Source organism: Sceloporus occidentalis, unplaced genomic scaffold (genome assembly GCF_023333645.1).
Source record: "Sceloporus occidentalis isolate IW3139 unplaced genomic scaffold, rSceOcc1.0.p SCAF_150, whole genome shotgun sequence".
NCBI classification, from domain to species: domain Eukaryota; kingdom Metazoa; phylum Chordata; class Lepidosauria; order Squamata; family Phrynosomatidae; genus Sceloporus; species Sceloporus occidentalis.
This window is the reverse complement of record NW_028317130.1, coordinates 1,082,350-1,108,010: the sequence shown is the minus strand read 5'-3', so window position 1 is coordinate 1,108,010 and position 25,661 is coordinate 1,082,350. Positions and strand designations below refer to the sequence as shown.

At 38.2% G+C, this 25,661-nt stretch overlaps 1 protein-coding gene across 1 annotated transcript in view; it reads right to left on the bottom strand.

Annotated features, from left to right (window-relative positions):
• LOC149280657 (huntingtin-like) overlaps nt 1-25,661 on the bottom strand; it is a 170,937-nt gene that overhangs the window by 10,924 nt on the left and 134,352 nt on the right. The window contains 11 exon segments of the mRNA XM_089500274.1: nt 439-652; nt 1,314-1,428; nt 1,714-1,904; nt 3,954-4,109; nt 9,146-9,275; nt 12,389-12,519; nt 13,861-13,943; nt 14,406-14,545; nt 16,513-16,667; nt 20,734-20,834; nt 25,235-25,361. Coding sequence (XP_089356400.1) covers nt 439-652; nt 1,314-1,428; nt 1,714-1,904; nt 3,954-4,109; nt 9,146-9,275; nt 12,389-12,519; nt 13,861-13,943; nt 14,406-14,545; nt 16,513-16,667; nt 20,734-20,834; nt 25,235-25,361 — 1,543 coding nt within the window.

Here is a 25,661-nt window from a genome sequence, read left to right as displayed (position 1 = left end):
TGATCATTAGAGGTGGTGTCTTAATGGCAGAGGCACTGTCTTATGTTTTTACATTCATTAATTAAGATACTTTTAAACATCTCTACTGTGAACAGGAATTCCCAATGACGAATATCTTTCAGACATGGCGAGGGGCAGGGGAGGGAGTGTAACTAACTAGTGACTTCACAACTGAGTCTACTTGCTGACACTTCCTAAGGCACATTAGAAAGAGGAGATGGTAGGAAAAGCAATCATATGGTTTATACTGTTTCGGTATTTATTGCATTATTTAGTGAACCATTACCTGAATATTCTCATTCCAGGGGGTTATAATACAATGAGTTTATACAGAAAATCAAATGTTTGGGGTATGAAAAAAGTTTCTGGAAAGTCTGTTTTCACAGATTGCATTTTCATTGCATTTTCAGCACTGAAAAAATATTAACAGACTCATACCTGTATACATACAAGTCAGCATTAACCCCAATGCAGCCATGGCTCTGTGAGGGCTGTGTACATTCACTCTGTCAACGCTCAGTTTAACTAATGATTCACAATCCAGCCTAGAGAGTTGTTCTGAAAGAAGAAGTCGTTCTAAGCCCCTCAAGACACAATGGTAAGTAATGGATGGTGTCAGTTCTTCACTTCCAGACAACATCACTCCACACATCTGAAAACCAAAAGGAAATACATTTTAAAATCTATAGTGACAGAAACTTAGTTCAATAATGCCAAAATTTTATGTAAGTAACAGAAAAGTAATGGCCAGTGCAACGAGTAATGAAAGAAGTTGCTTTTCTGTTGTAATCACTTATCATTACAAAGGAAAATCAACTTCTTTAATTAATTGTTGCACTGGTCATTACTTTACTGTAACTTAAATAAAATTTTGATATTACTGAACTAAGTTTATGATAAGTGACTTCTCTGTAACACACTATAACAAGTAATGGCAACAAATTACTTTTAAAAAGGAATGTTCCAAGCTCTGGCAAAGGCAGTAGGGAAGAAAAGGATACAAACACTTCACTATGCCAAATACAAACTATCCTTACACTCATTGTGAAATCAACCTACATCTACTCAGAAATGCTTTTTCCTATAACTAAAATTACATTGTATGAACTCTGCTTTATGACAATGCTTGCTAAATTCATGTCAATTAACACACAGTAAGGCACCATGTAAGCACTGTTACAGTTTGGAAGCCACTTCCTTTTATTTATATTCTGCCAATCTCAGTTATGCAAATCCACCAAGATCATTTTACTTATCAAGGAAAAAAAGCAAATATAAGGCTATACACACATACATGTTTAATCCACACATACCTGTATAATACTTGATGAGAATTCAGGTCCTACATCAAGTGGATAATTTTCTATTAAATAGAATGCCACTGCACACATTACTAAGACATGCTGCTGATTGTGGATGTTGACACAGCTGTTGAGAGGCAAAAATTAATGATTAGTGGACTGAAATCTCCCCTTTAAGTGTTAAAAATGAGTGCTTTCTTCTATCATCCTTACATACCTGAAATTCTTAATGATAACTAAGACCCAGAAGTTTTGACTGGATATTGATTCTAAAGTTTATCTACAGTTGAAAGTCAGTGAAACCTCTCACTTAAAATGTCTATTGAATCAGTTTAACCATACTACTGTTTCATAGCTTAGAAATTCTGTTAAATGAATGCCGCACAAGAAAGCTTGTTATGGTGATACCTACTGTGCTATTCCCCTCAAATTAGAAAGGAGATATTCAGTGATCACTGGAATGAGCTGCTTTGCTGTTTCATCAAGCAGGTCACATTCAAGAATATAAAGAATTCCATGGAGAGCTCCTATACGGTTTGGCATGTGAGTACTGCGTAATGTTGAATCTAGAAGGCGGCTTACTGGTTCTGCTACAGCTTTATCCTAATAGACATAAAAAAATAGGAAATATGTTGAATTAAACAATACAGTAAGCTGGTGTATTTAACATAAAATAATGAAGCAAAAGTTAGCAAAATCCAGTAGCTGAATCATGATTAAATGTGTCAGATTAAGAACATACCATACCTTTTCTTACAAGTTTACTAATATTTTCTTAAAGAGATTACACCAGTAGCTTCTGGTGTGTCATTTACTCAGCTAAATATCAAGTTCACCTTATACTTTATCTAGGAAAATAAACAGGGCTTGATGACAAACTCTGTCACTTACACATTGTGCTGAGACCAAGATCAAGATGAAGAAGAAAAACAAGAATGTGAAAAACATTGCAAAGAATTTCTCAATGCAGGCTTCTCAGTATAGTTTAATATAATGATGTGCTGTTGAGTACAGAAAAGGCTCTGGATCAGGGATGGGGAACAGATGTGTGCTTTTCATTTTGGTCCACTGGGACTGGCATCTCTATTCTATCACAACCTGCCACCTTCTACAGTGATCTACAGTGATTTCTTACTGTGGTATAGTGTTTCCTTTTATACCACACTACCTGTGTTCCCTCTTAATTTGTTTTTTTTTTATTTATATACCGCTATTCCAAAGATCATAGCGGTGAACAGCAAGTAAGCTAATTAGCAAGTAAGCTAATTTGCCCCCAACAGTCTGGGTACTCAATTTAGCAACCTCGGAAGGATGCAAGCCTGAGTCGAGCTTGGGCCCTTTTGCTGGTCTTGAACTCGCAACCTTGTGGTTTCGAGTGAATGGCTGCAGTACAGGCATTTAACCACTGCGCCACCAGGGCTCCTCTTTTGCTTTGTTCATTTCTAGCAATGCCTTGCTCCTCCTCCTTCTGCCAAGCTTCTCCTTGGAAATGGTCAGCCAATGTTGTGGCCTTTCCCAATGTGAAAGGGATGTCACAGGGGTGCCATGCAGGGAGTGGGGGACACACTAGATGATACCCTAAGAGGAAGTGACACCATTGCTCCCCAAACATCTACTTTTTGGTGAAATGGTCTGTCTTGCTGTCACTTGGTGTAAGACAGGTGTGGCTCTGGGGGGGGGGCAAGAACCCCTTTTTTTAAAAAAAAGAAGTAGTTGTAAATTTTCAATTTAAAAAAAACATGATTATGCAGAAAATGAATGGAAATTTCCTGGTCATTGTTCAGGAAGCTCAACTGGAAAATAAGTTGTAAAGTCCAATAGCAAATAACCCACAATAACAAAGGCATACTAAATAGCTACCCTCATCCTCCAACCTTCTTGCAAGGAAAGAACTGCCTGTGAGAAGATAGCAGTCAGCACTATTTTACTCTCTGGATATTCTTCCTCCTTGGTCCAACACACACTGCAGAAAGAAATCCAGTTTGAGACTGCTTTAACTGCCCTAGCTCAGTGCTAGGGAATGCTGGGAACTGTAGTTTATCGTGGCACCAGAGCTCTCTGATAGAGAAAGCTAAATGTCTTACAAAACTATAGTTCCCAGAATTCTCTAGCATTCAGCCAGGGCAGTTAAAGCAGTCTCAAAGTGGATTATTTCTGAAATGTGTTTTGGACCATAATTTGCAAATTTATTCTTCAGAGTATGACACTCTTTAGGATAAGGTCTGCATTCTCATTTGGCTGCTCATATTAAAAGAATAAGTTCAATCATGGCTTCCAAAGGTTTTGATGTTCTTTAGTTAGGAATGGAGCAAGGAAGAATGTAATGTCACTGTTAAAAGAAAGGGGGTCGAAGAAATTTCCAGTATAGGCCTACTTATTAGTTATTGTAGTGGTGTTAAATGATTTGTTCAAAGCAGTTTGTGGGTGAAGGAAAGAAAAAATGGGAGACACAAATGCCACAGCACAAGTGCTGTTATTCCCAGTAATACATTTTGCACTTAGTCATCCAGGTAGAAGCAGAACAGTGATAGTAAAGTCCCCATTCTCCATCCTGGATAGAAATCAGAAGGACACGACTGTCAATGTAAATAGCTAGAACCCTAGACTCATACACTTTGTGATTATAATCCAGACTATAAACCAATAGTTTACCATTCCAAGAACAGCAGCTGCTTTACATGTAGCTGGTACCAAATATTGAACAAGAATCTCATCTTCTGAGGGGTGTACTTTCCGTAGTTCTGTTAATGTTGTGTACATCATTTCAAACTGATTCCTTTCTGTAAATAAGTCAGATACAGCTAAAAGCTGCAAGCAGAAAAGCACAACATATTATGCCCTTTCAAAGTTGTTCATAAAATAATTATTTTAAAATACCCATTTTAATGCAATAAATGCAATATACGTCAACATAGCTTTACTAGGACACCTAGAAAAGGAAATGTTAAAATAGCAATAGCAATAACAATTAATAAATATGCAATTAAACAAAATTAAGTTAAAATGTTAAGAGAAATATGCTGTTTATCTTTTGGAATAAAAGGGACATTTGGACTAAAGAAATTATTCCATTAAACTCTGGGAGGCAGGTCTAATCTAACAAACGTACTGCCTCTTCTAATGTTAAAGTTCCCCCTGAAGTGTGAGACATGCTGCATTATGTCACAGTGTGCTGACTTAATAAAAAATTAAAATAAATTGCACTCAGTAATGCTACTGCAACCAGAAACTGATAGAATGTACAAAAATTTCATTGGAATTCAAAAAAGGAGAATACACTTATTTCTGTTGCAGAAACTAGCAAAACTGAATATGATGGATGAGACAGAATATCCAAAAGGAAAAAACACAAAGTAAACCTGGCATTCTGGGTCTGCTTTGGAGAATGGGAATATAAAAAGCCTCCCAAGAACAGGAATACACAATTTCTGTCCAAAGGCTCTAACTGTAGAAGTATTTATTAAACTAGAAAAATAGTGCTGGGCAGACCTAGTATCATTCACATACTATAAAGCAAACTTCTCTTCACTGTGCAGAGATTTTAAAAGCATATCTTTAAAACAAAAGTAGTACCAAAAGAAAAAAGGATGAGGAGGAGAAAACAAGCAAATCAGCTGTCATTTCTTAAAATTATATCATTGTTACTATGAGCAAGCTGAATGGCCACTGAATATATCCTTGTACAGTACAACTATGGAATTTACTTCCATGGAAATAGTGATGTCTGTCCATCCAGCTTTGAAGGGGGTTGTAAGAAATTCACGGAAAATTAACTTATCAATGACTACTAGCTCTATGCCTTTCAGTACCAGATAACCAGTTTCCATCCAAGTCAGCCACCCAATACTTATTACTGGGAGAAGTAGAGGGGATAGTCGAAGGAGTAGACCACAACTTTTGAGAAATTTTCAATAAGGATGAAAGTAGCAGAAGTGATAGCTGATCAGCAACTTAAGATGCATGCAGAAGTAGACTCTAACTCCTGAGTCTTTCCTTGATGTTCTAAGGCATTAACCACTTAGAGCAATTGTTCAGAAAACACCCTGACATCATGTGTTGGGAAATCAAATTCATGTTCCACCAAGTGTCTGACTCATCTTCCACTGTCTCTGGAGAGGCTGAATGTTGCAGCGGGTCAAGCAGATCATGATCAACCAGAGCTGTGTGGTGAGGAGGCACTAGAGGAGGCTGTGCCATCTCCTGGTTTGCCATTTGTTGGTCAGTAGATCGGTCTCGGTTGCAAGTAAGTGTGGCTTGAAGTGACTCAGTTGGCATGTGTTATACATGCTAGAGAAAGTTCCTATCCAGGGCAGGAGCAAGATATCAGTGCTAGCTGCAACACTACAGATCAGTGCCAGCTGCAACACTACAGGAGAGTGATCTAGGACAACATGCCAATCAGGTTTCTCATAGAGGTGACCTGCATCGACATAATAGTATAAGTGATGTGACTAATGGGACGTTTACCTAGAAGGAGAGTGATAAGGTGAGCAATAGAGGTGCTGATTCATGACAGAATAGTCACAAAACATGGATTCTCTAGTAGGGCTTCTGTCACTCCTAGAAGCACATTCTGGTTTGAATACCTGTAGAGGGATTGGTGAAAGAGACTTCGAAGTAAAGAGTGACTGCAAGATGGCCCTTCAGTACTGAGGGGGAGACTGCATCAAGGAGGGGCTTCTTGAACAGCACGGTAGGGTTCAAGGAGGTGAATGCCACTGACATGTGACTGGGTTCAGGAGCCCCTCTAATTGGAGTAGAGTCCATGATCCTTGTCAGAGGGCAAGTCAAGATTAACTTGAACTATGTTCAGCAATGCAGTAGCAGGCAATTCAAGCGAAGGGTCACCCACTACCAAAGCAGTCAGTGCCAATACACTTTTGGAAGTTTTAGGGGAGGCATACAAATGCCCCACCTTGTGAGTGTGATGTTTATCTAGAGACTAAGACAAGGAGTAATGGATTCAAATTACAGGAAAAGAGACTCCACCTAAATCTCAGGAGGAATTTCCTGACAGTCATAGCTGATCAACAGTGGAATATAGTGCCTTGGAGTGTGGTGGAGCTGCTTCTCTGGAGGTTTTTAAACAGATGGCCTTCTGTTGAGTGTGCTTTGATTAGTATTCCTGCATGGTAGAAGATTGGACTCAATGGTCCCTGTGTTCTCTTCCAACTTTATGATTCCTTTTCCTTTGTCTCCTCTTCTCCACTGGAGGTTGTAAGGTCAAAAACTGCACATCCAACAAATGTCCCAGTGTCAGGGAAACATGCTGTTGGGAAGGTGGAAAAGGCCCCAATATTCAAATCCAAAGCCCTAAGGGCTCAGGAAGGCAAAGTCAAATCCTTTGCCCTTGAATGGTCAGGACCAACAATGATTTTGACTGCTTGGCATTCTTAGAGGAATCAGATTTGATAGGGCATTTTGATGGATGGAGTGTGCCAGCATCAGATGTTGCCGGAGGTAGAATGGAATTCATGGCCGAGAGCAGTTGAGATAGTTTCAGTGCCTGCTTGTATAACAATGACTTTAGGCAAGATTCATAATTCTTACGTGTTGGAGGTGTAAAAGCCTTGCAGTGAGGGCACATATGTACGTTATGTGCTTCACCTAAATAGAGGAAGCAATGAGAATGGCCGTCTCTGCCAGGGCGTTTCTGCATACCTTTCAAAGGATGAGCAGGAAGATGCCATCATCTACAGTCATCAACAGTTCAACAGATATGAAGTTAATAATTAGCTTGAACTATAGCAAAGATTCAGCGAGTTGCCAAAAGGGACACAAGCTGAAGAATAACTGAATGTCAGGTTAAACACAGTCTGGCAATCATGGGGAGAAAGAAAAGTCTAAACAACAATCTGAGGGCAGAGAAAAATCAAAGAAATGCTGCTGAAAGTGAAATAATACTAGAGGTTCCTAATGATGCTGCTCACTTGGAAGACAAAAATAAATGAGAGAACTGAGTGAGACAAAATGGCAGGTGGACAGAGCTACTGCCTAAAAGCTTAAGAAAAAAAAAACTATTTTAGAAAGTTCCAAAGATACACTGAGAAGGTGAGTACCCCAGTGTGTGAGTCACAGAAACCACCAAGAAGAACCTGCGTTTGCACTGTAACATTTTTCTTGAAAATCAGTTATACAATCTATCTGCTCTTTCAACTCAAACATCATTTTGGTACATGAAATCTCAAAAAATTTTAAGAATTTGAATCTCTCTTGTTTGCTCAAATTCCTCTGCAAATAAGTTTGCCTGACTTTTTGTTGGGTATTAAATTGCTCATTAGAGTCTTTTCCTCAGCTGTGTAATAAAGTAGGAATGCTGTCCAGAAAGATTTTTTTATTCTAAAAAATATCTCTAGCAGTTAGATTCTTACACTGAATTAATTGTATCTTGTATTTTTAAAAAGAGAATAAAATAAAAATGGGTAAATTGGGGCAGAGGTTGGCAAAAGCAAATTGGACTAGGTTTTCCAGGATCTTTGAGAATTATCAAAAGAGATTATCAACTGAATAATAATTGTCAAATTCAAAAATCTGAAGGACTATATTCTCCCTTACAAATTTACCCATGTTTTGACATCTGCTAAGGAGGCATTTCTCTTTGTTCCAGCTTTTACACAGGTACATCTAGTGGGGAATTGTGAAAGGGATATTTGAATGGCTTCTCCCAGGCCCTGAAACCCCAAATCCTCTTGTGTGAACAGATGAAGACATTTCTTTTTCGACAAGCCTCTGAGGACTGAATGTACAAGGCCCATCTCACCTAAACAATGTGCTGGACTTTCTATTTTTGTTGTGTTATTTTTTTTAATCGATTATGTTTTTAACTGGCTTTAAATTTTTGCTAGTTTAATAATCTTTAAGCGTTTGTATTTTGTGAGTTTTAACTATATGTTTTTATCTGATCCCAAACTGGGATATAAATACCTATCTTCTCCTCCCCACTCCTCTTTCTTCTTGAGTTTATTTTTACATGATGGTAAGTTGGCATCAACTGGACAATGTCTGATTTCTGTATCAACCCATAGCATCAATATATCATCTCTAATTAGCTGAGCTGAGTTATTTGGAACACTTCATAATAAAATATACTAGAAGAATTGTAGGTCTTCATTTAATAGAGGGAACATATCTCTCAGACTTTGGGAGTTCAGGGTTTTTTCACATTAAAAATGAACAATTTGACTACCTTTTGCTAGCTACTAAACTTGTCTTTGTGAGACATAACTGAATCAACTGGAAAAGGAATAATAGTTTTGACGATACAACCATTTTTACTAATGTAATCCTCCCTAGAAGAGTGTCAATCATAATTTGAGATTTACTTTCACACATTTAGGATTATAATTTTTGAGTACTGTGCATTTAAGGTCCTTTACAATTTCAGTCTCTAAATATCTGATTCTTGAAGGATGAGTTTTGAAAGAAGCGTTAAACTAAGATAAGGTATTTTAAATGAATGTCTTTTCTAAATTACTCCTACAATGGATATTCACAGGCAAATATATATTAGCATGTTGGCCAAACTTGATCCAGGAATTTAGTGCCAGTTTTAAAGATGGGTACTCCTCTCTTTATAAAACATTACTGTTCCTGAGAGGAACAACAGTAGTTATTCTATTATGGCAGGCACCATGCAAAACTCTCAGTCTGAAGAATCATTATTTCTAGTTTCAAAGCTAATGACCCTAAAGCTTACTTGAGAGACTGTATACTTCAGTTTATTGTGAGCAAGCAGTAATAACTCCTCCTGCCTTGACAGTATTGTCTGAAATGTTCTTATGCTACAAAGGCCTGGTCAAAAACCTCTAGAAAATATTTATGATATTAAAAACATAAATACTTACAGATCGAACAACTTCACTGATCAGAACAACTGGAGTTCTTTTATTCGGATTTGATGGCAAAATCCACTGACTGTATAGCTCCAGTAAAAACTGAGAACAGGAATGTATGTCTACACCAGCACGATGCTTCCTATAACCAGACACAAAATTAATATGTCACTACATCAAAGTTGTTTTAAAATAATTTAAGGGAGTCCATTGAGGAGGAGCAAAGGATCACATGTTAGATGGAAACAACTTCTCTGTCAGCTACGTCTGCTCTTTTTCAGCTATACTTGACCATAGAATTGGAGTGTCAGGAGCAGCAACGAGTGTAAGTGCTATAAAGCTAAGGCCTAGTGAGAAGCATCACTACTTCCTCTCTTGCAGTCCACATTACTGCATTTTTACTTTGGGTGCTGCCTCCTGTTTTCCTACTGTTGACTAGGCCACCCTACAACAACTGCCATGGGGACTGCAAAGGGAACTGCCAGAAACAATGATTATGAATCACTGTCCAAAAAGGGATTTCTGCACATGGAAGTCAACAACTCAGTTCCCTAGTTCCCTTTGCAGCCCCTTTGAGCTCTAGGAGTCTATTTATTTATTTATTTATTTAGGTATTTATATCCCGCCCTTCAGCCCTAATGGCTCTCAGGGCGGCTTACAATATTATTTTTAATCAGACAGTTCCCTGCCCTCAGGCTTACAATCTAAAAGACACGAAACAGAAGGAGAAGGGAATGGTGAAGGGAAAGGGGATGAGGTCCAGTGGTTCTTCTCTCCCTCTGAGGCCTGGACCAAGGCAGATGGATTGGAGGGAGGGCTCTTCCTTCTTCCAGGCTAGTCCTGATGGAGCTGGACCTGCCTGGCCAACTCCCTCTCAGGCCTATGATTCTATCATGCCCCTCAGAATGTTTTGATAGAATCTGAAATGAACTGGGGAGTAGAAAAGAGATGGCAGGGGGGTAGTTTGAGCTCTGGTGGAGGTGGCCTCAGAGGCATTGTGGTGCAAAGTGGTAAAGGAAGGTATGGGGCAATTAGCAGGAAAAGAGATGTAGAAGAAGAAGAGGGCAAGGTAGACACTGGGTGGGCAGGAGATGAGGGAAAGTTTGTTTATAAATGCCCCTTTAAACTCTGTATAGATTAGTGTTAGTTAACATCAGTGCTGAAGAGGGGTGCCATAGAATCATGGAGTTGGAAGAATCCTCAAGGGCCATCAAGCTCAACCCCTGCTATTCAGGAAAACACAATCAAAGTAGGGGGTCCATCCAGACTCTGATTAAGAACTTCCAAAGGAGATTCTATCATACTCCCAGGCAGCATATTCCATTGTTGAATAGCTTTTGGTTGACTAGATGAACCCAAAGGGTGCTCAGCAATGGCTCCCCTTCATCCTGGAGAGAAGTGACCAGTGGGGTGCCACAGAGTTCTGTCCTGGGCCCAGTGCTATTCAACATCTTTATCAACAACTTGGGTGAAAGAATAGGGGGCATGATTATCAAATTTGTATATGACACCAAATTAGGAGGATTTGCAGTCACTCTCTACTTCGAAGTCTCTTTCACCAATCCCTCTACAGGTATTCAAACCAGGAGGGCAGAATCACAATTCAAAATGACCTTAACAGATTAGAAAGCTGGGCCAAAGCTAACAAAATGAACTAACAGGGAGAAATGCAAGGTACTGCACTTAGGCAGAAAAAAAATGAAATACACAAACATAGGATGGGGACACCAGGCTTAACAAAACTTCATGTGAAAGGAACCTAGGAATCCTAGTAAACCACAAGTTGAACATGAGTCAACAGTATGATGCAGCAGCTAGAAAGGCCAATGTAATTTTAGGCTGCATCAATAGATGTATAGTATCTAGATCAAGGGAAGCAATAGTGCCACTCTATTCTGCTTTGGTCAGGCCTCACCTGGAATACTGTGTCCAGTTCTAGGCACCACAGTTCAAAAAGGATGTTGACAAGCTGGAGCTTGGTGAAAGGTCTGAAAACCATGCCCTATGAGAAGAGACTTAAGGAGCTGGGCGTATTTAGCCTGGAAAAGCGACAGTTAAGAAGTGCTATAATAGCCCTGTTTAAGTATTTGAAGGGTTTCGTATTGAAAATGGAGAAAGCTTGTTTTCTGCTGCTCCAGAGAATAGGATTCAGAACAATGGATACAAGCTGCAGGAAAAGAGATTCCACCTAAACACAGTAAGAGCTGTTTGACAGTGGAACACACTCCCTCAGAGAATGGTGGAGTCTTCGTCTTTGGAGGTCTTTAAGCAGAGGCTTAAAGAGATAAACTCTTTTTATCTCTTTAAATCTGAAGTAGCTTAATTGTTAAACTGATTTTACTTGTACAGTGTCCAGAGAACCATCTTTTCCTCAAAACATCATAGAGGTTCACAACAAGATTAATGTGAAAAAATACAGATAAACATATAAAAATTGTAAAATTAATATTTTATGTTTTTGTTACTGTTTTTGTTATTATTTTAATCATTTATATCATGCTCGTTGCTCAATATTGGGACTAAAATGGCTGACAGAATATTAAAACCAGTAATTATGGCATTTTAAAATTATTTAATGCTCCTTTTGATACTTAAAAATTATACAGTGGTACCCCGGGTTACGAAAGTAATTCGTTCCGCCGCCGCTTTCGTAACCCGGAAACTTTCGCTAGCCGAAAAGCCCATAGGCGCTAATAGCGAAAGCCGCGATTTCGTGTGAAATCGCGCCGAAAAGCACCAAATTTTTTTTCGTAACCCGGAATAACCTTCGTAACCCGGAAACATTTAATTACATGGATTTTTTTCGTAACCCGGAAATTTCGTAAGGCGGCGCATTCGTATCCCGGGGTACCACTGTAGCTGATTTTTACTGTTTATAATAAAATATTCCATTTTAAAAAGTCAAGTAAATCAGTAACTACAGGCTGATGAAGGTACAGCGCGCCCGCGCCATACGAGGCCTTGAGCATACGCGCTCAAGCCGCGGGGCACGCACGGGGCGGAAGGGGCGACGCGTCCCATTCAATTGAATGGGCGCACACGCCCGTTGCGCCCCGCGCGCTCCCGCGTCGCCGCGCACGAGCCCCATTGTTTCCAATGGGGCTCGAGCATAGGCGGAATTCGCCTTACGCGGCAGGATCCAGAACGGATCCCCCGCGTAAGGCAAGGACGGACTGTATGAAGATTTTCATGTAAAAATAAAGAAACTAAGACTTGCTACTAAGATACATCCCGCGCTCAAAAGCAGCTAAAAACCTGGAATTGATGGGAGAGGATGGTGGTGAGGAAGGGGCAGGCATATCGCCCTCATCATCTTCATCTTCATCCCACTCTTCTTCTCGCAGTGGTGTGATACTATTTCCCAGCCATACAGAGTGGATAGACACCTTAAACAGCAAAAAAGGGAATTTAAAACATAACCAAAAGATCTACCGTATATACTCAACTACAAGGCGAGAAATTTATGCCCGAAAATTGACCTTAAAATCCTGGGTCGACTTATATATGGGTCAATAAATAGTACTGCTTCACTCTTGGTGCCTCAAGGCCCGTTTTTCTGTGTGTGTGTGTGAGAGAGAGAGGGGGGGGAGGGGGAGAGGTTCCAAGTCTGATTTGCAAACCTCGTCTTCCCATGGAAAAAACACCTTATTTAACACCACTTGCTTCCCTCCCCAATCCAATTTGCATGCCTTTTCTTCCTATGGAAAAAAATACTCCATTTAACACCACTTGCATCCCCTCCCTAGTCCAATTTGCAAGCCTCCTCTTCCCATGAAAAAAAAAACACTTCATTTAACATCACTTGCTTCCCTGTTAAAATCCACTGTTAAAACCTCTCTTCCAGCACCTGGGAATCCGTGGTCAGGAGAGGTCCAGAGGAAGAGGAGAAGGAATGGAAGTGGTATTTCCCCCTTTCCATCCTTCCTTATAGCCCCCTAAGTTTTAACCTAGACTTATCCATGAGTCATATCAAAATCCTTGATTTTGACCCTGAAAGTTTCCCTCAACTTATACACAGAATCGTAGAGTCAGAAGAGACCACAAGGGCCATGAGGTCGACTTGTACACAAGTTTCTACACTTCTTAATGTTTCAACATGACACAATTTTTAACTCTAAAACATTGGTTGTATTCTTAATAAATACAAATAATTCTTTACACAATTGCACTTGGGTAAATGTGTATCTTATGCATCACTTCTCTCTATCCCATAGCAGCTGGGGAAAGATTTAGGATTTTTTGGTGCCAATTTTTAAACTTTATCCTCAGCTAACTTTGTATGGGTGTCCTTGAAAAATAAAGGTGATGGCATATTAGAAACAGGGCTCTGTGACAGTGCAAAGTAGCCATCTGCAAAGCAAAATCAGCAGCAAAAGTAGTAAAAGCATCTTAAACGTTATATTTTCCTCCATTTCTGCTTTTCGTTCTTAACTGTTATGCAAGAAAACCACAAAAAGGAAAAGTTTCAACTGAAAGACTTTCACTGGGATGGCCTCTGTTCAAAGACATGTGACCACTTGGACATGGATGTATTGTAATCCTTAATGTGAGGGTAGGAACAGATACAAAGTTTCTGTGAGCAATTACTCTCATAAGGGACAAACTCTTCCCCATCATCATCATTTTATTAACTTGAAATCCCAACACTTTTCTAGCAACACACTGGAAGGTTGTGAATGTTTTGAATAAGTTAAATATACTCAGTTAATGTAGAAACTTGTACACACCTGTCCTAGTTTATATCCCATATTTCCAATTTCACGCTCTGTATTGATCTGCAATAAAAGTTTTTCATGGCTGATAAGAGCACCTAAAATAGAAAGGAAAAAGAAAATTGCTTCAGGCAAAACCTAAAATTTCCTATACACAGACACTTTGGGCAAATATAATTTTAGCCTTTTTTCTACTGATATACTGCATTTCCCTCCTCTTTTTGCTAGAGATTGTTCTGAACCACAGGGAACAGCTGATATTACTGAGCCAAGGCACATTCTTATTATATATTTCCTCTGAATCATTCTCAACTGAGAGAAATATGTAGTACCTTTCCCAAGTTTTATCTTAGGTAAGCTTTGGCAGAATTTTTAGACAATGCATAACATTTGTTTAGGATTGTTTATGTTTCAGTAATCTTGCCATTGCAAGACCTTAAGTTATGTTTAAACCTGATGTTTTCTTCCAGTTCTATGGTAAGTTATTTTGGAAACTGCTCCAATATCAAATGGAAAATGCAGAGATATAAGCCTTCCGTAAGCAGCTATTTGATCCATACCTGTAGTGGAAGGGGATAGAGATGGAACCGGATCCCATGCTTGATACAAGTGATGAGTAGCAATGTTATCTCTCTTGGATGCCATTTCTTGGATTTCTTGTTCTACAATTCCTCTGATGACATTTAATTTCCTTCCAAACCTGAGATAAACATAGATAAGCAAACATGGTTAAAACATTATCTATAGCCAGGCAAATCTTGCTGGTAAACGATTACCTCAGTCATTGATTTTACTGACATAACTGTTGACTTGCAATTTGTCACCAATTCAACAGGTCTAATTGGGACTAGCAATTGGATTTAGGTCATATACTAATTTACTACCCATAGTTATCAATTTAATAGTGAAAGTAATTACATTTTACTTAATAATATCTAATAATAACTTACAAGTTAAAATAATTTCATTTTTAATAAAATGAGCCAGCACTACTTTGACTAAAGGCACCAATTTCGAAGCTAAACAGGGTCAGCTCTGGTTAGTACTTGCATGAGAGACCACCAGCAAATGCCAGGTTCTATAGGTTATATTTCAGAGGAAGGAACTGGTAAAACACCTTCTGAGTATTAGTTGCCTAAGACAACCCTATAAAATGCATGGACTCACCGAGGGGATAGCCAGGCTGAGAAGAAGGGAAAAGGATAAGCACTTATCCTTCGAGCTTCTTCCCAGCCTGGTTGCCTCCCAAGGGGACGCCCAGGCTCAGAAGAAGGAGAAAGAGTGAACACTCACCTCTCAAGCCTCTCACCTTCCTGGCTGCCTCTCAAGGAGATAGCCAGGCTGGCAAGGAGGAGGAAGGGCAAACGCTCATCCCTCAAGTCTCTTCCCAGCCTGGCTGCCTTCTTTACATCCTTTGCTACATACCTTTAAGTTTTACCCTCGATTTATCCATGGGTCATATAAAAATCCATAATTTTGGCCCCCAAAACCTACCCTTAACTTGAACATGAGGTCAACTTATAGCCGAGTATATACAGTAACTGATATACAAAGGGGGAATTGATAATGGAGAAATTCAGCCGCAGCAGCCATCACTGTAACTACAAGGAAGGTATATGTATAAAGACTCTTGTAAGGGGACAGACTTCCTAAAGATTTGGGATAAACTTCTATACCAAATAAAATGACCTACCATATTTTCCGGCGTATAAGATAACTGGGCATATACAATGACCCCCAACTTTTCCAGTTAAAATATAGAGTTTGGGATGTACTCACCGTATAAGACTACCCCTCTTCCAACGCATACCAAATAAAAATCCAAAAAACATCAGATTTGATTTCAATATGATAATTTAAATGAAATGCAGGTCCTTAGCAGGAAACCTTGTTGTATACAAAGCCTGCTTGGATTGGTCAGCTCTCCCTGCCTGGCTAGTGCCCCCTGTCTCCAAGACTATCAGAGTGGTAGCTGCTTTCATACAATCGCCGGATATGGCGGGGATGTGGCCGCGGCAGTTTTTGAGCTCTCCCCACCATATGCAGTGACTGCAGATTCTCCAGTCCAGCTCGGAAGTTTCAGCACCTGCCCTATAAGACGACACCCGGCGTATAAGACGACCCCCGACTTTTGAGAAGATTTTCCTGGGTTAAAAAGTAGTCTTATATGCCAGAAAATACAGTATTTAGTCATACATAGAGAAGCCAGAAAAGCACAGAATTAATAGATGAATTTGAATCAACCTTTTACCTTGGAACAGAAATTTTCAAGCAATATTCTGTTACCATAAGGGGATCACAGGTTATGCACAATGATCCTTGGCATTTAGAGGAAACACATCTGCTCAAGCAACACAAGGTACCCAGCATTTGTCAGTCCCCTCTATCTACTACTGTCTTCCATACCATATCTCATACTATTCCTAAGTGTCTCCAGCTCTCAAGAGTAGCTTCTCCAGGGGCATGATGAACTTCTGTGAGTGGTAGGGGTGAGGTAGAGGAAGATCAGGTACCTATCTTTCTGTGAGTGAAAACAGTTTTTCTCTGTACTATACCATCATGGGCTCTTCTGTACTTAGATATAAAAGAATCTTTTAAAAACTCATCACAAAGGGATTCAAGAAGGGAAAGGTTAGGATACAACAAGAGCTCCAGCATCTGAAATACCTTGTATCTAGAGCCTTTAAAGCTTTGTTTCGAGGTTGCTGTTCCAAGCAACTAACAGATGGATTGCCGGCCAGTGGTATTGTCATTGCACTTAACACCAAGGATGTTATGGCTTGAACAGCTAGAACATTTATTTGCGTCCTTTCTGTGTCTTCCTGAAAAAATTAAAACACAAACCGTAAGTTATGGATATTATTCTACAACAAAATAAATCAAAATTCAAAAACAATTGCAGCTTCATGGTTGGTTTGATAGAATTATGGACTACTGCTTAACATAGCTCTGACTTCCAGCAAAAGACCAGGAAAAATGACATATAACTATTGCTATATTAAGATCCAGAAAAATTTGATATATTTACGGAGGGAGTTTTTTGAATATAGTAACAAAAATTCAAAAATGTTAGCTAGATTAACACAAAAAAAGAAAGAGAAAAATCTGATAGGGGTTATAAAGGACAAAACAGGGGAAAAATGTATGCTGATGAAAGAAAAGATAAAGATATTTGAAGAATACTACAAAGATTTATATACAGCAGGGGATAGTTCAATTGACAAAATTGAGGAATATATAGAGAAAAATTGGAGAACAAAGATAGAAGAAGAGGATAAAGAAATAATGGAACAACCAGTTTCGAAAAAAGAAATTGAAGAAGTGATAGATAAATTAAAAGGAGGGAAATCACCAAGAATGGATGGATTAGGACCAGAATATTATAAAACTTTTAAAAAGGTTTTAATACCTAAATTAGAAGTGTTATACAATAAAATTTTAAATGGAGAAAGGATCCCACCATCATGGGACCACTCAATGATAATATTGATTCCAAAACCGGATAAAGATTTGTCAGATCCAGGCTCATACTGGCAAAAAGAATGAATAAGTTTATATATAAATATATTCAAAATGATCAATGTGGATTTGTGCAAGGAAGACAAATGTCAAATTTAATAGGAAGAGTACTGAATAAAATAAATATAATAGAGAAAAGAAAGCAGAAAGCAGGAATAATGGCATTAGATATTTATAAAGCTTTTGATTGTGTGGAATGGCCAGCATTAAAAATAACGTTAAAGAAATTAGGTATGGGAGAAAAGTTTAGAGGATTGATAGATCAGTTATATTTAAATAATACAGCAGTAGTAACAATAAATGATGGAATAACAGAACAAATTTCAATTTCTAGAGGAACAAGGCAAGGATGCCCTCTTTCCCCGGTTTTATTTGCAATAATTATTGAAATATTAGCAAATATTATTAAGGGAGGATAAAAATCTGGAAGGAATTGGGATGAGAAAATTGAATAAGATAAGTTTATTTGCAGATTATACTCTATTAACAATTAGAGACCCCTTGGAAAAAATGAATAATGTGAAAAACCATTTAAAGGAGTTTGGACAAATGACAGGACTAAGAGTCAATTGGAATAAATCAGAGCTAATGTTGTTCAATTATCCAAAAACGGAAGAACAGGAATTTGTAAAGGATGGAAAGATAGATATAAAGGTAAAAGATACAATTAAATATCTAGGAATAAAAATTACAAAAAATCTACACAAATTAGAGGATCAGAACTATAAAAAATTAAGAATAGAAATTAAAAGGAAATTAGAAGAATATAAAAATATAAAATTATCATGGTTCGGTAGAATCGCATTAATAAAAATGAAAATTCTGCCTAAGATTAATTTTTTGTTTAGGATGTTGCCAATACAAATATCAGAGGTTGAAATTAAAAATTGGCAAGTATTAGTGAATAACTATTGTAATGGGAATAAAAAAGCAAGGATTAATAAAAGATATTGGTATAAACCCCAAAAAGAAGGAGGTTTGGGTCTCCCAAATTTAAAATTGTACTATAATACAAACCAAATAAGATATATTATAGATGGAATCATAGAGAAAGGGGAATTAGATTGGTTAGAGATGGAAACAACAGGAATAGAGGAAAAATTGGAAAATATATTTTTTAAAGAACTTACTATGAAAGAAATGAAGGAAATAGAAAACCCCTTTTTAAAGAATATATTAGAAATTGGGGAAAAAAATAAAGAAAAACTAATGCCAGCTATTTCACCGTTAACACCAGTTATAATGCTAAAAAAATTTCCAGTAAATTTAAAGGAAGAAGTAGGGAAATTAGTAAAAGGTCAAGAAATATATAGGATAAGAGAATGGATGAAGACTATGAGGGAGAAAGGGAAAATAAAAGAGAAATTGCAAGGATCAAAATTAACTTGGTATAATTGTATTCAATTGGAACAATGGATAAAGAAGTATGAGAAAAATATAGGAGAGATTAGAGAATACACAAAATTTGAACAGTTGATTAGGCAAAGAGAAAGTATAGAGGCAAATGAAACCTTGAAAGGGGTCACAAGTGAAATATATAAATTATTATTAAAATATAATGAGAAAGAAGATTATTTAAAGACAACATGGGAGGATGATTTAGTACAAAAAATAAATGACCACGAATGGGGGAAAATTTGGAATCAACGCCATTTAAAATTTTATTCTATACGAATAAAAGAGAACTACTACAAAATAATTTGGAAATGGTATTTAACGCCTGTAAGGTTAAGTCATATAAATAAGAATTATTCAAGGTTATGTTGGAGAGGGTGTCAAGAGATAGGCACTTATATGCATATGTGGTGGGGTTGTAGAACCGTAAGGAAATTTTGGCAAATTGTATTTGAGGAGACAAAAGAAATAACAAAAATTGATTTAGAATTTAGTCCAAAGATAGCGTTATTATCTTTATATGATAAAATTAACTGCACCCAAGTTATAAAGGATCTAATTACAAATTTATTAACAGTGGCGAGATTAATGATAGCAAAAAAGTGGAAATACCAGGGAGATTTACAAATACAAGATTGGTATAGAGAGATTTGGCAAATAGCAATTAATGATAAGTTAACTAGTGAAATTAAGTTTAGAAGAGGATAATCAAGAGAAATGATTTCGAAGCTATATGGAAAACATTTGTACAAAAAGTTTTAGGAAAAGAAGGAGGTGTTTTACCAGCAGAGGAAGAGTTACAATTCTGGAGATAGAGTAATAAGAAGATAGGCTCAGGGGATGGGGAGCACTTGGGGGAAGGGGGGAATTATGAAAAATATATGATGAAAAGAAATATGAAGTAAAGTTAGATAAAGTAGTAAAGAATGGAATATAAAGGGATATATTATATGTATGGGGAATATAATGTAAAAGTCTTTTTTATATATTATTGTAAGGTGAATTTAATCAATATTTTATCAATTAATTATAATAACATGTATTAATTTCATTCTACCAATAAAAGAAAAAAAAAACTATTGCTATATTAAATTCTACTCTTTGAGTCTACCCCGCACCTCAGATTACTGGTCTTCAATGTGTACATGACCTGCACTGATACTGCTGTCCTGACATTGCTAATAGCTATGCTGTAATACTCAGGGGTGGGGAGTGGCGGGGGGGGGGGGTGATTCGCTGGCTGCATTAAAAAGTGCATGAGAACTGGACCACAAGTAACCATAGGCTCTGAACCATTTTCTCTGAAGATGCCAGCCACAGATGCTGGCAAAACGTCAGGAAGAAACTTATCTAGAACATGGCCACAGAGCCCGAAAAACCCACAAAAAACTAAGGATGCCAGCCATGAAAGCCTTCGACTAACCATAGACTTTTTATACTTGAGCTACAGCTGGCTGAGGACCTATGCATATGAGGGCAGAGTCCATGTGCCAGTTTCCAAGACTGGAGCAGGGGAAGAATTATACATTCTGCACCCTAGATATATTTCAGCAAATGTAGGAAGTCTCTGCCTGCTTTTTTATACCTAATGTGATTATTAGGTATAAAAGGTCCCAAGTAAGGAAGAAAGTTATGGAATTCCTAGCCCCATTCCGACTATGCTATTTATGTTCCATGACATCTGCACTTCAAACCTACTATACTAACAGAGGGAATGATTAATTAACAAAACAAGGACTCTGGAAAGACATCATAAATAATGAGGCTCATGGCAATGGCAAACCTCCTCTGAACAAATCTTGCCAAGAAAACCCTATGATAGGGTCCCTTTAGGGTCAGCAAAATCAGAAACTACTTGAAGGCCCAAAACATGTGCGCACACACACATAGGTGGAAACTGGATTCATAGTAAGAACTGTAAGTCACACGGCAGATAATTCAGACAAAATGAAATTATTCAGTGAATTATTTTACCTCTTGTTGGTTTTCCTCTTGATCGATTACAATTGGCTGGGTTACAAGAACACCGAGAAGAGTAGCCCAAGTCTCTTCAAACTGCATGCGGTTTGTCCATCCTAAAAGCAGAATCACACCATGAAAAAATATTGTTTTTAGTTATCAAAATGTAGAGATTAGATATTTTAGTGTATTTAGTGTATTTAACAAAAATGCTAGAAACATTTGCAAACTAAGTATGCCCACCACTTAGATTTGTGGGGAAGAAGGAATGGTGAAAAAGGGAAGGATTGCAAATTATCTACAAAATCCATGTGTATGCACTGTTTAGACACAAAAAGAAAAACCCTTGCACCTCACACCTAGAGATATAAGTTCCATCTGGTGTTAATATATATTGCTTCAGATCATACTCTGATTCAAGTTGGTGAAGAGACAAATCATCACACCCAATTGTTAAGTTATGACCAACATTAGGACTTGAAGGCGGGGTAAAGACTGCCCAAAAATGCTCGCGTCTTGTTTTGCCGCGTGAGGAAGCCGCAGCGGACAAACCGTGCGGTTTCCTTGTGTGGCAAAAAGAACCTGTGACATCACAAGGGGGCACGACATGCGCACGCTAAGGTCCGTCACGTCAAAATAGCGTTGCCCATGTGTACAGGGCGCTGCCATTTTGACGCCCTCGTCACGTGCTAGGGGTGAGGCACATATGGGCGGTGCGCCCTTGGCCAACCCCTAGCACATGACGAGAGTGCCCTATAGGCCCATTTGTCCAGGGCCTTAGGTATACAAGTGTGCCAAGTATCCAAATAATGAGGAAAGTTATGCAATTTGTAGTAATTTTCCATGGCCATTCGGAAGTTTATCAACTCGGCAAAAAAGGAGAAAGTGTCATCCCAATTAGTGTTCTATGACCTTGGCTCAAAATTCACAATTCAAGAGCAGTTTAAACTGAAGTCAAGTTTTAGACACAACTTAAACTTGGTTCACAGTTGAAGCTCAGCATCTTGTATATTTTCTGAGTACCTGTGTTGAATTCCAGAATCTTCAAATAAGTCCTAGAACTAGATCTAGAGTAAAATGTTTTTCTTTTTGTGCCTCATTCAGTCAACATGTAAGTTTGTATTCTATATATCCTCACAGCAACCCACCTAACTTATGCAAAGTACTGGAAAAGAAAAAAATGAGCACCTATTTGATGAATGGACAGTAAAAGCAAATGACTTAATGATAATGGATAAACTAACAATGATGGTAAATGGTAAATCTGAAAAACGATTTCTTACAAAAAGGGAAACAATTAAGAAATTATGGTATTAAAATCTCTTTTATATATATTTATGTATTGTTTATAACTGGTTTATATATTAGAAAATGTTTTTGATTTTCTTTCATGACATAAGCTTTAATACTCCTGCCACACTGTTACTGTGTATGGGCAGAAAATAACCCTGCCAATTGCTTTTTTGTAATAAGAGAATGTATGTATTTTAACAAAATAAAATAAAATATGTAAGTTTGTAAATAAATGAATGCAAAGTGCTTCCAAATTTTGTGCATGGATATGACACTGGTAGCCATGGCTTTCAAGATTGTGTCAAAAAAGACATCTGCCACTAGGACTGCTGGCTTTCATGCTTTTATGAATGTTTAGGAGTTTGGAACTAACTGGTTAATTAAGGCCCGGTACAGATGGGCAAAAAGCATCATCCTGCAGGTGGGGTGAGGGCTGAGCATCCCCACACTGAGAGCCCTCCCCACACTGCCCAGGTACCCTCTTGGCACGCAGCCATTCAGACGGCACACACAATGATGACATCCCTTTGGTGCAGCAACCAAATGGCACTGCGCCAAAGGGGGGTGATCAAGCCACCCGGAAATGGCTATGGCGTCTCTTCGCAGGCACAAAAAGAAGCTGGAAAGACCGTCTCCTTTTTGTGCTCTGCAGAGGCTGGATTGGTGCCATGGTGTCCGTTTGCTGCGGTACTGATCCAGGGCAGAAAGGGGTGGCGTCTCGCTGCCCCTTCCTGCCTGTTTGTACAGAGCCAAAATTGGTAAACCTGTCAATTTGCTTTGACTTTCTATTTTTTTAGCTCACCTCACTAGATTGCCTAATTTACAAGTTAATTCCCATGCCATAATGAGTGAATTGACTTTGGAACATTAGAATTTGTTAGAGAGAATGGCTCTTCTTCTAGCAGATTCAGTAAGACAGGAAAGCTTGAGAAGAAGGAGTACCGGAGGCAGGGTATTCTGCTTGCTATGTCATTTCACCAGTATGCTGATGACAACTGTATTTCTCCTTTCCATCTGACTTGTTTCTGTACTGATGTCAGTAATGGGCTAGATGAGGGTGAACAAATTGAAACTTAATCCAGATGAAACAGAGGTGCTCCTGATCAGTCAAAAGGCAAATCAGGGAATATGAATTCCACCCACCTGGAAATTCCAGTCATGGACATTTCACACACACACACACACACACACACACACACACACACACCCTTGAAATCTCAGGTATACAGCTTGGGTGTACTTCTGGACTCAGATCTGAGCCTGGATACCCAAGTTTCAGCTGTATCCAGGAGTGCATTTGCACAGTTAAAACTAGTGTGTCACCTGCACCATTTCCTGAGGAGTCAGATCTGACCATAGTGACATAAACCTTATTTACATTCTGTTTGAATCATTTATTTATTTATTTATTTATTTATTGATGGATGGATGGATGGATGGATGGTATTTATACCCCGCCCTTCAGCCCTAATGGCTATCACAGCAGCTTACAATTATGAGACACCCCCTCCTATTTAAACAGCTACAGTGTTTTGGTCTGCCTCTGAGCAGAATGCAAAGTAGTGGAGTTGACCTTTAAAGCCATACATGACCTGGGTCCAGACTATTTGAAAGACTGTATCCCCTTATATGAGCGATCACATGCCTTAAGATCTACAGAGGGCTTTCTTTCAATGCCATCATTTTTGCAGATGTGGTCAGTGATGACTTGAGAGAGAACCTTCTCTGTGGCTGCTCCCAGATTATTTATTTATTTATTTATTTATTTATTTATTTATTTATTTCCCACTCTTCAGCCAAGGCTATCAAAATGGCTTACAATTTGTTAATTACACATTTCCCTGATGGTGGAATTCCCTTCCACATCCTTTCTGCTCTCTTTCCACTGGCATGTGAAGACATTTTTATTTATGGAGGCATTTGGTGTCAGCAGATAGAGCTTTTAACTTGTGTTTTTAAATTAGTTTAACTTGTATTTATATTAAGAGTTTTTAATTGTATTGTGATTTTAAGGCATTGTGCCACCTTGGGTCTTGCAATGGGAGAAAGATGGGATATAAAGCAAATAAATAAATAAATAAATTTCTGTTTGAAAAACTGAGACACAGAAAGTTTTAGAAACCCAGCAATAGGTAATAGCAAAGAATATCTGGGAAACAACTGGTGCAGGGAATGAAAAAGGGGGGGGAACCCCAATATGAAATAGAATGAAGTGGGGATTGATTTGCTTGCTTAGCCCACAAGTAGCCATAGCCCTTGCAGAATGGCAACCCTTTGAGGCATGAAAGCCTAAATACTCCCTCTACCTTGCAATTTCCCCAAATGCGAGAAATTCGACAGCATAATTTGTGGGAGCCTCTCTGTCTTTCTAAGGGGTAGCTTGTGACTCTATTCAGTTCTCTGTTTATTCTAGTTCCTACAGTCTTTTAAAAATGTCTTCAATCCCATTCCCATTTTCCCTTGCTTCTTCCCTCATTCTCTGCTCTGTTTTGCTTTTGCCTCAAACTCTGACTCAGCAAGTCACACACCTGGAAGAAAATAGTGAAGCTGGAGTTATTTGTTTGGAGCCAAAATATTCATTTTTCCAATCCCTTTGTAATCCTTTACTTCTTATACACAGTGTTGGACACTTACTCTATGGTTTGTACAGCTATTCTTACTCTTATCCATCACATAACCACCTTAAGCAGTTTCAAAAAAGCTGTGAAGACTGATCTCTTCCGGCAGGCCTTTCTTGAATCGATACCCGGCCATCAATATAAGAAAATCTAACTTGTTGGACCCCTGATTTTTTCCTGTTTATTGCTCAATATTTTAAATTATGTTTTATATTGTAATTTGTTTAATTGTATTTTAAGGGGGGTGGGATTGGGGATATGGAATTGTATATTTTAATGTTGTAAGACACCCTGGTTGCACTGCGCAGAGAGGCGGGATAAAAATAAATTTTATCATTATTACTCTTGTAATTACTTTTATAATTCAGCAGCATGTACCAGTACATTGCTTGTTCATAAGAAACCAGGTTTCTGGGAAATTATGGCTTGTCAATGTTATTCAAATATTCCAGTATTTGGGAACTGAAGGTCACTCATTCACAGCCAGACTCCGTACTAGGGAATTTCAAATAATACTAGCGTATCAAGAAGATTGTTTTGAAGTACAGTAGTAAATATTACATTTCAATTTATGCATTCAACTAAATTTCAAAATATTCACCTACCCAATGTGTTAATTCGATAAATAAACTCTTTGAATACTTCTCGCTCTTGAAGAAACTCTACAGGGATTTCTGGGAATGTTGTGCCAAAATCACCTATAGGCTTTGGAGACCAGCCCAGCTTCCAGACCTGTTAAAATATACATAATTACTGACAGGTTTGTCTTAGCAATAGTTTGGAAACAACTTGAAGGCACACAACAAGATAAACATACATATCTTGTAGTGAAAAGATTGTGTTTTCTTTGGTGCTCCAATTCCTCTCTTGTGCAAAGAGAATGGAATGAACAGTAATGAGACCATATGTTTGCATGATACGCAAGTTTTGTCTTAATTGGTTTCATTCTGCTCAGTGAAAATGGATAGTCTGAGGATGCAGACTTGAAGGGAACCAAAGGTTCTGTGAGAAACAAAGGAAGACCATAACCAG